Genomic DNA, 13,620 nt, shown 5'->3' with positions numbered 1-13,620 from the left:
AGGTGTCATTTATTTTCACCAGTTGTGCTCTGCAGCTTACTGTGCCTGACTCCCTTAGAGGTCATGGAGCATTTACAAGGGGGTCCCTTGATTTAACCCTTGGACTTTCAAAACTGTCTGTTTGTTGTTTTGCATATGACACCTGTTTTGCAACTCCTTTGTGAACAGTTAGTGCTTGCTTTCAGTTGTACGAAGTATAGAAGGAATCGTGAAAGTCATGTGCATAGTCAAAAAAGAACCCAAATCTATTAAAATTACATACTTGTAGCGTGAGGACTTTGAGAGAAATGTTGGTTTTCCCCACAATGTGTTTGACAGGTGGGATTGTTTGTGAATTTGAGTCCAAACATTGACAGAGTAAGAAGCCTCTTCTGCTGTCTCAGAGAAGCTGTGGATGCCCCATCCCTGGAAGTGCTCAAAACCAGGTTGGACAGGGCTTTGAGCAACCTGGTCTAGTGAAAGATGTCCCTGCCCGTGGCAGGGGGGGTGGACTAGATGATTTTTAAAAGGTCCTTTCCAACCCAAACCATTCTGTGGTTGTGTGATTCTTGAAGTACCTTGTGGAATAAGTCCCTGTCACATGCTATTCCTGAACTGTCCTTTAATATAATCTGAAATAGCAGCATTTGCTAGAAAGGAGCAATGCCTCCTCACTAGGGAAATCCCTGGAAATTAAGTAGTCTGTACTGTGGTACACCAGTGTCCCAAGCCCATGGCATGGTCTTGTTTTATTTCTTGAGAAAATGCCAATGTATCAAAACCATAAATTGTCTTCATAAAGCACCAGCTTTTATGATACTTTAATAGGACACATTAGCAAGGCCCAGGGAGAATTTTCATACCAAAATTAGAGGAAGAGGGATCTGGCTTGGCATCAGGACAGTCATACAGGGTTTGAAGAGGGGATCCAGTTCCAGTACTCCTCCTTGTGCGTGAATGAGTGAGACAGCAGTTAGAATATTTAGGAGACGGTACTTGGAGAAGGGGGAACTTGAAAGGGGAAGCTTGAATCTGGGTTTAGCCATATCAGAGATGCATGCCATAAAGAATAGCCCTGTTGGTTAACTAGAAACAGGTGGATGTCTCTTTTTAAACCAGACAAGATATTACTTGATTTTGGTATAAAGTGTAAAAAAAATCTTAACATCTCAGTAAGTTTCAGAAAGTGGGAAAACTTTCCCATTCAGATTTACCCTTGGCTCCTATGGTAACACCCCTGAGGTCATTTGTTCATTTGTCCTTCTGAAACACCTCTCCCAGCTGTGTTTTCCCTGCTCCATTCCTGACTGTGTGCATGTACAGCACGCCATGTACAGAACGATGTGTGACACACATTAATACATATAGATAGCCTTCTGCTTCTGACCTTACAAACTGTCCACTTCAGCACTGTCATTCTATAAAATGTCCAACTGCAGTCCAAGAAATGCATTTTAAATGTGAATGCAAACATTTCTATTACTGATAACACCAGCGCAGCATTTTTTGCTTTGCTGGAATTAGGACCTTGATAGTTAAAGTTACATTGGAGTAATGACACTCCAAGGTCACGTCCTTTACTGACATGGCAAAGGAAGGAGAGGCCTTTGCTATGTTTCTGCTGATAAAATTAAGACAGACTATCCCTTGTGCTTGGTGAGATATGTTCAAAGTGAAATAATTTATTTGTGACCCATCAATATTTTAGGTCACCAAAAACTGGGTGAAATTTACATGTTGCACTGCATGAAAGTTGTATTTAATTCACACTGGAAGTCAGATTTTAGAAAACATTCTGAAATCTGATAATGATGTAACTGAATGCCTCCCTCCTCGGTGACGAGCTGTATTCTCACATGAACAGTAAAGCAGCTGCAGTTCAGCTAGGGACACCTTAAAAATAATAATAAAAGTACTGTGATCTGCAGAGAGAAACTCCCAGGAAATTCCAGTTTGGAAGGCTAACTCACAACCTCTGTCTGAATGTGCTCCATCGTGCTTCAGTCATGCTCTGTAAAATGGGGGTAATAATCTTTATTGATCTGTCTACCTTTTAGTAATGCATTAAGGAGAACTTAAATTATATCTTTACAACGTTTTGAACGGTTCTGATATATGCAGCTCTTACAATACAGCTTAGTACCGGGGCTTGCCATTTTACCAGGTCCTCCCACAGGACAGCTGTCCAGCCTTTCTTTATGGTTCTCTGGTCTTCCCTTCCAAACTTCTTTTACCTGGGAAAGTTTGGTAAATTGATGGTTTTGGCACGTACCGCACGTTGGCTGAGCTGCCGCAGGTAACCGGGTGCATTCTCTTCACCCAAGGAGTCAGCTGAAGCTGCGGCGTTGCACCTCACAGCTGCGCCTGCCTGGAGCGCACCACTGGGCTGTGACCGCTGCAGGAGCGGTCACTCGTTAGCATGTTGTTGCTTGATTGAGTCGTAGTTTAGCCTAATAACAGAGGGGAGAGGGTGATCCTCTGGTGGGAGCGGCCTGCCCCTCCAGCTGTGCTTGGGTTAGTTGGATATCATGGCATGCTCTCCAAGATTGATACTGATCTTTCTTGAGGATGGATTTTCTGGGGTGGTTCTGTATCACCTGTGGTGAGTTGAATAAGCAGAGATCTTCACAGATCCCTGTTACACTTCACAGCGCAGTTCATATGCATATCCTTGTTACATCTTTAGCAAGAGAACTGGAGTTGTTCCTCTAGGTCTGCACTCTCAGAAAGTAACTTAGTGGCCTGCCCACAAAGCCACTGATGTGGCTGACCAGTTTTAACAAAAATTGGCAGAAATAGAGAACTAAAAAGATTATTAAGCTCCTAAATGGAATGAGAATCAGCGGATAAGACTGAGGAAAGCTACCCTGTTACTGTCCCCACTGAGGAAAAAGAGGGAGAACCTAGCCATGATCCACTGTATTTCTCAGCAGCCAAGTAGGTCTACACTAGTCAATGTATGTGATAACAGACACAGGCAGCTGGGGTCATACTGGTGGGGGACAAAAAGGACATGTGGTGCGGTGGGTGTTAAGGGTAAAGAGGAGGAAGCAAAGCTTCTGGAGAGGGAACACTGGAAACCTTACAATGGGTTAGATGTTTTCTGGGGGCCTATGATAAAGTCAGTTATCCCAGATATGTGGTGAAGGAAAGAGAGATATGGTTTGGTTTTGATTGTGGGATTTTTTCTTCTTTTTTTTTACTTTTCCTGTCGCAATAATCCTATGCATCTAGCTTCATTTGTTGTTGTTTGCAAAGAAAAAAAAAAGTTCAGTTTTATTCCCAAGTTTTATCAGAAGTTTGTTTCAGGTGCTCTAATACTTGTAAAAAGTGTATTCTGACAACATAACTTTCTTCAACCTAGCAGCTTATTGACTGACAAGCTTTCTTACAGCATCTGTTTGACATCTCATCCTCATATTAGTTTTACAGGCACATTCACATTTTAGGAAATCACTGATTCTCAAGTCTGAGATGTCACAAGTGTCTCTTTCTGCAAGTACTTGCCCCAGAAATGTTAGCTAAAATGTTTTATCTAACACCAGCCCTCCCGTTGTGTTGCACTACTTAGTTGTCATCCAAAAGAAGCTGCATTTTTATGAACGTATCTTAATAAGCAGTGGCCCGAAAGGCACCGGTATCTCTTTGTGCCTCTCTGAGATCACATGGGACTAACAGGAGGTTGCCTAGCGTACTAGGTATCAGTAAATCAAGGAAAATTACATAAACACCTCAGTTCATAGTTAATAACATCGTACAGATGAGTTGTAGAAAGAAAGACAAACAGGCTGATATTTGCATCTGTTTCACTCTGTGTTCAAATGAGAGGTGAGAACAAAGCATCACCCAGGGGCCAGAGCATGGCCCAGCATTTGGTTCATACACTCTCAGCCACGGCAGATTTGTGGGACATGACAGTGGACAGTGGTAAAACATGCAGGTGATATGTGATGCAAGAAGTGAGTGTGAAGGAACACTTCACACCATGAAGAAACGGTTGTTTCCCACCTTCAGCCCATCCTATCTGTCCCTCTGTGCTTATTTCACCTAAGTTTGATTTAACATGCATAAAATAAGTAATTATGTGTAGCGAGTATACACGGCGTGTGCGCATTTTCCTTTTATATGTCATTTTTTCCAGATTATTGGAACAATCCCACTGATGCCTAATCCAGTCCCCTCCAGCCAGGCAGCAGGTGGAGCTCAGGGACTTCAGGTACAGCCAATAACTCCACAGTTACTGACCAACGCCCAGGGTCAGATCATCGCTACCGTCATCGGCAACCAGATACTGCCAGTGATCAATACCCAGGGAATAACACTATCGCCGCTCAAACCAGGCCAGCAGGTAAGGTGTCTGCAGCCTGAATGATGTTTTGAGGAATCAAAACAGATGCACAGAAATCTTCTGCTCCTCATGGACTCTCTTGTGGCTTTTCTAAAGCCTCCCACATCTTTATCTTTTTTGATAACAACAGATGAATTCAATCATACATAGTATATTAGTGTGTATTATATGTGGAGTCATTATATAATGTATTCTTATATAATTTATTGATATATTCAGAGGTTAACCAGTTATTCATTTTTTTTATTATTTTAAAGGTCAATATAGGGCCAACTGAGAAATTCCCTGCAGTGAAAGCGCAGTAGGAATATGAGACAGAGGCGGCCTGTCTGGCCTATGAAGTTCCTTGGTTAGTGGTCAGCAAGTAGACAGGGCCTTGAAATGTTTTGGAACGTGTGGAGAAAAGAAAGAAAAATGTAAAACATACTAGTCTTCACTAGAAAAATGGATATGATTCTGCATATCTGCATAGACAGAAAGTATTTTAGGGAAATTATTACTCAGTGTAAGGCACGAGGTGGCTGACAGACTTCAGGATGGGTGCAGCAACTTCACCGAGCTCCAAAAAGATTTTTGTAGTTCTTTTTTGAGTACTCTAAAGTCAAATTCATTAATTTTGTCTGCGTCTGTAGAGCCACCTTTTTTTCTCTGAAAGAGAGGAAATTGAGGATGGAAAAGACGTGAAATGTGATTACCAAAAAGGTACTTACAAAGGTGTCACTCACTTAAATGTTCGGCTTAGCATTCCTATTGCTGGGAGTGCTTGTTTGGTAGTCCTGCCTACACTTCCAGTCACAGGTGTCAGCCTTTTGTATGTTTCTGGAAATCCCTGGCCCCTCTGAATTCCAAACTGATGATTTTTTCCTTCTCCCCACCCCCTCCAGCCACCCCACCCCCCCCCACCCTTAAATTTAGTAGTAGAAAGCCATTGGATCTATAAGATGAGGTTTTTGTTTGTTTTGAAGATGTTTCACATCCAAGTGGTTACATACTCTTTTTTCCTATCCTCTGTAGTATCTAGCACAGGCATTTGCCAAAGCACTTGTCATTTATCTAATTCTGTTTTTTTTAATGGGACCAGACTTCTACTACTGACAAGTGCTTTTGCAGTTGTTGCATGTACGTGGTTTCAAACAAACCGGGAGGGATGGGAGAGTAGGCTCTGTGTTCTCCAGCATGGGAAAGCCAGACAATGGAATAAGAGACTCAGCAGTTTACAGTAGATTTTCTGGGGTGGAGTGTGAGGTGAGATGTTTCTTTTTGAGTCCCCTGAATTAATTTCCTCTGAAGAAGTTACATCTTTCCCTCCTTTATGGGAGAAACTCTTGAAAAGCATAACAATCCTGGCATTCCATCTGAAACTGAGAAATGTAGAAGTAAAGATGAGGATAGAGGTCCTGCATTATTCCCTGAGACCTCTTCACCTGCAGAGCGCCATGCCTTCTGATTCCTGTAGCAAAGCAACCTTTTCCAGGCAACATCTACCAGCAGTATCAGTGGGTAGAGAAGGGACAGAGGTGCGACCTTTCTCTGCACAGCTGGTGGCACTGGGCTTGTGTAAAGGCATGCACTGTGGCTGAAGAGTGCAGAATGAGCAGGGTTTTTTACGGTGGAAAGTCACTGTTTAGCCATCTCGTGTTGTAGTGTACTGGTTCACCCAACCTTTGTGGTCATGTGCAATGATCAGCTGGCAGAGACTGTCGGTCAGCAGAGCTCTGGCTAGGTCCAAGAGCCAAAGATGTGCCCCATATTATGCTGGCCTGCCCAGCGGTGCTACGTAGGGAGAAAACATTATTTTGCCAAGATCAGCTTTGCAGAGTCCAGCCTGTGCCTGTCACACAGAGCCCTGAGGTCACGGAAGGTGCAGGAAGGGCCACCAAACATCACAGCGCCTCCTCACCTACACCTGTTGGAGCCTGTTCAAGACAGTGGTTTTGATTTGGGGGGGCACAAGTAGTGCAAATGCTATATGAAAAAGTAGTACACATAATTTTTATAGGAATCGCAGGAAATTATTTCTATGTATTTGTGCTCCCTCTACTGGCTCTTCTGCTTTTACTGAGGGAAGTCAGAGGAAATTTTGCCATTGATTTCAGCGGGAGCAAAAAAGACCTATGAGAGCCAGATTCCTCATAGGAATAACGCTGATGGACAGTCAAAAGCAATTGAGCTAGTACTATACAAACTGCCATATCATTTGAAAAGTAAATAAATTACCCAAAGGATAAGGAGATCCTAAATTTGTCTTATTGCCCAGGTAAAGACTTAGCCAAACTGTAGTGTCTGGCTAAAGATAACATATTCAGTCATGCATTTAAAACCTTTTTCTTGGAAGAACCAAGTGCTCAGACTTGGAGGGCTTAGCAGGAATTTCAAATATTTTTGAAAATGGTGTCACTCACTCAACATCTGGTGTCTTGTAACTTGATGAAAGAATCTTCAGAAGGGGGAATGAAGAGCACAAGACAAGTTTGGGAAAAGTTTTGAGACTGTCACGAAGAAGTAAATGAGGAAATAAATAATGTAGTAAAATGTTGCAGTTGCAGATGATCCTAGTTTAGCTTTCAACTTGTCACTTGGAAACTAAGTACTGCAGGAGAAGGAGAGGTGACTGCAAGCAATGATAGTAAGCTGCTGCCTGTTAGCTGAGTCACAGCAGTTGAACCTGTGTAGCCTGTTTCAGCTGCTAAGTAATGCATGCTAGTGCTTACTTTTTGCTTGAAGACTTAAATGCCTCAGATACTGTTTTTAGTCAGCTTTACTTAGGTAGACTACATGTGTTATTTATTCATACAGCTTTTTCAAACTTGACAGACTAAAGCCTCAATGTCTCATGGAAATGAGTTCATAGGTTACTTACATGTAGTTTAAAGCACTACTGTGTTGTAAATAAGTTGCTTTTTAATGTACACAAGCTACTCCATTTTAATCATATTCCTCTTTTTTTTAAGAACAAATAGATGTTTCTGATTCATGTTTCTTAAACTGCCCACAGTAGGGATTGTTCCTCTTTACATTTCACTGAGTAATTAAAGCTTCAGTGTTTTCACTGTTTTCCAAGATTTTGCTAAAATCTAAGTAGCAGCATCTATGTGCACACTGAGAATTCTCCTAGAAATCGTAGTGGCTTTCTAAAGCAGGCAGCTGTTTGCACTCCTGTGGTAGTCTGTGTTCTTTTTATCTCTGTTCATAAAGAAGTTTTTCTTTGCCTGTAATAAATGTTACTGCGCATCTCCCAACCATTTCAATTTCAACACTAATCTCTTTGAGATTTTATGACCAGAACAGAATGCCATGATCATAGAGAGGATGCATCACTGTTTTACATAATATTATATTTTCTGTCTTTATCTCAATACAGCCTAACATCCTGTTTTTTCTATCTTTGCTCATTGAGCAGCTTTTTCAATAAGCAGATGTATCCACTGTGATATGCCTTTGATTCCCTGATTAAGTCACTAAAATGATTCCTTTTAATGTGAACCACTTTGCACATATCAACGCTGAATTTCATCTGTCATAGAGGTCCCCTGGCATGTTGTAAACAGGATCTGTAAGTTGTTCATGGTATTCTGAAATAACTCCATGAATTCATGTGTTCTTCCTGCTGATTCAGCTTCACCACTGTCCACCATCTTTTCCTGCTGCTTCCTAAAACCATTCAGAAATTTGGTATAAACTCTTTGATCCCTGCTTGTAGTCTCCTTTCTTGAAAAAGGATGATTTATCCCGTGATTTTATCTTTCTTGCCTTTTTAAGCTGTTTATGTCTCATAATAGAAGAGTACCTTGTAACCTTAACTTTGCACTTCCTCCATGCCTCTCAGGAGGGATTTCATCAAAATCCAGGTTCTGTGGCTAAATGCGCATTTTTTTTCAAGAACGGATGAGCTTGTTGCAGCAACTTGTTAGCATTGTCATTTGCTATCAGATTTGAAAACCTTGTTTTAAAGTGATCTTTCACATCTTTAATAACACATGCTGACACCAACACAACTGACAGAAGAACTTGAACCACAAATTGGAGTCTTACAAAATTTAGGAAAGGATTCACCTTGCTCAGCTTAGTCATAGAGCAATTAGGTATGTGGTGGAAGGTAGTTAACTAGATTTCCTGTAGAGACAAAGAGACATAAACAAGGAGACATATGCATGTCCAACAGGCAACTCAAGCTGTTGAAATAATTTTTAAATAGGCTGAATCTCTAATAAGTATCTCAAGGTATCTGTTGTCTCTGTTGATGTGGGAGGGGGCTAGGATAGCTATTTTAGGATAGACAATTAATTCTTAGGTGTGTGAAATTTGGTAAGAAGAATCCAGCTGCCAGTGATCTCTGGGGCTCAAAACACATTCTTGCTTATGAATTCCTTAAACAGCTTTCCTAATAATTGGTGTTTTCATAACGATTTGCTTACCCATACCGAAGCAACTTCTACACTTTCTATTGTTCTCTGGTGTACCTCATCAAGTGGGTTCTCTGCTTGCTGTTGTCTGGCTCTTTTCTTCTACATCTTAGGTTCATTAAATCAGGCCTGTAGTCCCACTTGTCCCCAGTCGTGTTTTATCTACACTGCCTGCCAGAACTTTTCATATTTCATCGTGTCTTATAGCACTACCAGCTTTGAGCTTCTGCCAACTCTAACACAATAAAACAAGCTCCTAGGCAGAATTTTCTTACGTAGTCAGTTCCCCATCTTCATTGTCATTGGCTATCATGCTCCAGATTAACTGTTGAAAAGACAGAGATAGCTCTCAGATGGGTCTGTGGTCATGCTTGTACATCTGCTTTCCAAATTTCATGCCAGACATTTTCTTTCTGCAGTCTCAACCTACTGTATACACCCTATCATCTCATTATCGCTGCTCCATGCAATCCCTTGTTATTCTCTCCCATTAAAATCTAACCAGCTCTCAATCATTTTCTCTCTGCAGTGCTCTTATTGCTTTGATGCTGTCTTGTTTTATGAGAAAAGCACCCTTCTTTCACTGTTTGAATATAGCCACTAAGCTGTGTTGTCTCAATGCAACTTTATTTTTCTTTTGCTTTTTGTATGACTTTCAGTGATGAGGGTGACAATTTTTCTCACTTCTTTCTCTTTTCCTTTACCCATCAGCATTGCATAATTCCATTTGATCCCTGGATAAATTTACTAGCTTTTGGAAAGTCAAGATTACCAGACTATTTATTAGTACAAGGGACTATATCAGATTTTCCATGCCACAGCATGAACACTTGACTTGTACCTTATGTCTCTTCCTGAGCAGTTTTCTTTGTGGTATCTGCACTCATAGGAGTAGGGCATCTCAAAGCAGTGTAAGGGCACCACGCCACTGGGAGTAGGAAGATACCACTACGTTATTTGTGTCATTCTAAGGAGCTGAGACACAGAGAGTAAAGCGCCCATCACTGTAGGAATGTTGCTGTTACCTTTGAATTATGCGTTTGCCTACACATTTAAGTCTGTTACTTTAATATTGACATTATATCGTTCCTGATGGGGGTCACAAAAATGACTGATACACCCAATTTGCATATAAAAATGTATCTTCTACAGAAGCCCAGCTGTGTCCTCTACCTCATTCAGCGAGCTGAGAGACCTTCAGTTACAGTGTATGCTTTGAACATAGCTCTTAAACCACAGAAAGGCTTTGAGAGAACTTCAGCAGATGCTGTCAAAGTCCTGCCCCCAGTTATATCCACAGCACACCAGCACTTCTTTGCTGTCATCTTCGTTTTTGAGCTCTGTGCACAGCCTGTGTGAACTCCAAAAGCTTTATTAATCTAGTTTCCAAACATACCTATACTGTCAGTCTAAGCAGTGTTTATGCTATATATACTATACTATACACTGAGAGAAAAGATACTTACTAAGTATCAAATAGCTTTCATATTCAGATTCATGTATTCCCTTAGTTGATTAATCTAAATTAGAGTGATGGGGTACAATATTTGGGAAACATTTTGGCAGAGTTACCTGTGAAAGTGATTTGGCATGAAGCATGTGGATATGCATAACTTAATCTCTCCATTTGCTAGAAGGTTTAAGAAAACATTTTTGAAGCTCACGTCTGGTCATGCAGTATGAGTAGGTTTGTGTGCAAGACAGAATTCCTCTGCCATGGTGCTCTCAAATCATACAGTGACCATAGCACACTGCCCCTCTTCCTCAAAAAATAATGTATGGCACATTTTGGGAAACACACACAGAGCAGAGAATTCCGTTTACAGGAGAAATGGAAGCATGAAACACTTAAACTACTACTTCTGCAAGGCATTATCGTGGCATTTCAAAGTGTTTTGAAATGTCTTTTTTTATCAACCTATTTATTTTCCAGCACCTTCCATGGACTTTAGTCTTTACTAGAGCTAATGTCCATATTTTCCAGGAAGAACTAGCTGGCATCAGATAAAATTGAAAATCTTTATTTGTGTCATAAAGGCGATTGTTTAAAATGTATTTCTTACTTTTTGTACCACTCCTCTTAGTGTCGTTTCTTCTGCCCTTTTTGTTACGCTTGTCTTTTTCACCTCTGTCTTCCCTAATTTGTTGTGTTACCTCGTCTCTCAGATTTCCTTTTCACTGAATCATAGAAAAATAGGACTGGAAGGGACCTGAAGAGGTCATGCAGTCCATCCCCTCCCCCTAGGCAGGATCAACTGTCCCTATATCATTCTTGACAGATGTTTGTCTAACCTGGTCTTAAAAACCTTCAGTGATGGAGGTTCCCTGACATCCCTAGGCAACCTAGGCCACTCTCCTTAGCATTAGAAAGGTCTTCCTGATGCCTGACCCTAGCCTGCCTTACTGCAATTTAAACCCATTACTTTCTTCTCCCTTCCATTAGGTCCATATTTAGCCCTTGCTGTTTGTCCAAACTCTCTGTAAAACCAGTAGCAGTTCTTTTACGATACAGGGCAATGTCTTCTGAAAACTTTGTTCTTTATTTCCACTTAGTTTCTTTCTCTTTCCTTACCTTATGCAAAATACCTCCTTACTCTATCACCATCATGTAACTTTCTGGATGCAGGAAACATCCCTGATCTCATAAGACTTTAATACAGGACTGCTGTTGACCATTCCAGGCGTAGGAATATCCTACATGCATAATTTAAGAACAAAATTTAGTCTTACAAAACTAATTCATTCTTTGCCTCTGCAATTATCAAGCAATACTACTGTTGCTGTTGGCAGCAGCATGTAAAACTGATGTAAAAGAAATAAGAATCAAGCCCTTTGCATTTCTCAGTTTATTCTTATAAAATATTATGCTACACTTTATGCTTCTCATATTCATCTTATTCCTCTAGCTGTAGTGTGCATATGTGTATTCCTGCCAGATACTGATCAGTGTTGCATACAGTCATCATTCTCGACGTGTCTACTATATCCACCTACACAGAATGGCACTTACAGCAACTGCTTCTGTAATTTCTGTGCCTCCTTCTGTCTTTGGATGGAAAATGCACAACAGTCATAAATATAATTCATATCACATGTACGTGTCCAAAATTGGGAAAAGTCAGCTATTGCAAGTTCAAATTGATTCTGTCATCTAGAATCTAATTCATAATCTAATCGTCGCCTCTCCTTAAGGCTATTTCTGGAGTGGAAATTATAGTGGATGGAAAGAGAGAGAGTATTTTAATGCAATTTCACAACATAGATAACTATCATTGTTCTTTAAGCAGGACATTTACAGCTTAACCGTCATGTCTGTAAAACAGGGGGTGTGCTGGAAATTATGTAGGGAGTTAAAAGACGGAATCCTCCCTCAGTCCCCGGTCAGGCCTTAAGGTGACTCTTCAGCCTCTCCAACCACATTGCTCCCTTTTTCCTCACAAGCAGTGAGTTAGAAACCAACAGTAAACATCCCTTGCATATTTTATTGCACCTAAGGTCACTGTGCATCCAGACTTCACTAGCCATATCCCTTTTTTCCCAGCTAAATTTTGAGAATTTCTTACATTTGTTCAAAGATCGCCAGACATCTGAGAAGAAAACTGCCAAGCTTCTGGGTATCCCAGTTATTTCAAAAACACATTTGTGAATGCATTGTGCAATACATGTGCAGAGAATCAAACATTTCCTAGTCTTAACCAGCATACCGTGCATGGGCTAGGTAGTGGCTGTTTGCATGCTTTGCCTGCACAACTGGAGAATGCAGAATGCCCTCTCATTCTGCTGGTTCCTGGAAGCTTCACATCTATTGTGGATGTGCTCGGCAGTTGAACTGTTCACGGAATATATGCGTAGCATGGCTGGAAAATATTGGGTTTGCTATCTGTGTCGTACATGATCGTGTATTTCTCCCTAAGAAATACTGATGGAAAATAGCACAGAATTATAAAAAATTAAGACTGGAAGGTCAAGGTGCAAGAAATTATCCAGGCCACTCTGTTGTTCGCAGGCAAAGTAGCTGTTCTGCTATTTGTCTAACTTGCACCTAAGCACTCATAGGAACTCCACAGGTTCCCCCAGCAATTTATGCCAATGCCTCACTGCCACATTAGACAGGTTTTCCCAGCATCTAATTTGAATATTCCAGTTATTGTGCTTCATTCTCTCCACTATAAAATGTGAGAGAGACTCATTCTCTCCTCCTTTCATTAGCTCTGCCCATATTTGCGGGAGGCATCATATCCCACTTAGTCTTCCCTTTTTTGGATTAAACATGATTAATCATTCCAGGTGTCTTCATAAGCATCAGGTAACTCCCAGGCCTTCAGCCACTCTAACTCTTCTCCTCCAGTTTCTGAAGTGTGGCATCCACCTGTGGACATGGTGTTCCCCCAGCAGAGGTCTTCCCAGTGCATAGTAGAAGATAAGATTCTTCACATGCACTGCAGACATCACTCCTCTTCACACAGCTTGGTATGGGAGTTGCCTTTTCTTCAGTTTTGCAACACCCCAGGATGGCTGGTGGCATGCTCAGACTGACAGGATCATTTTGAATCCTAATCCTGTATTCCAGCCTATCAAAAGTCCCTCCCAGTGTGTCATTACCATGTAAATTTACCAAGTATATTCTCTTCTCCATCATGCAGGTCATTAAGAAAATATTGAGTAGTGCAGAACAAGGCCAGGCTTCTGTGAAGCACCCTACGTGCACGCGTCCTTTCCCACAAATAGATATCTAGCCTCTTGGGTTTGTTTTCCAGCTACTTTTGCATTCATTCTGCAGCAATTTCATCTAAACTATGTTTCCCTAGGTTATAAAGAATGCCACACGAGGGAGTGTCAAGAGACTTGTAAAGTCAAACCACCTACTGCTTTTTCCCTGTCCGCAAGGCC

General features: G+C 41.1%; 1 protein-coding gene across 1 annotated transcript in view; it reads left to right on the top strand.

Moving 5' to 3' along the window:
- Positions 1–13,620, top strand: part of POU6F2 (POU class 6 homeobox 2) — a 253,357-nt gene that overhangs the window by 221,528 nt on the left and 18,209 nt on the right. The window contains exon 6 of the mRNA XM_014285807.3: positions 4,121–4,327. Within this exon, the coding sequence (XP_014141282.1) occupies positions 4,121–4,327 (207 nt within the window). The remainder of the gene's footprint in view (positions 1–4,120; positions 4,328–13,620) is intronic.

Source organism: Falco cherrug, chromosome 4, assembly GCF_023634085.1.
Source record: "Falco cherrug isolate bFalChe1 chromosome 4, bFalChe1.pri, whole genome shotgun sequence".
NCBI lineage: Eukaryota > Metazoa > Chordata > Aves > Falconiformes > Falconidae > Falco > Falco cherrug.
Note: the sequence above shows the minus strand (reverse complement) of the source record. Positions and strands in the feature narration are given on the sequence as shown.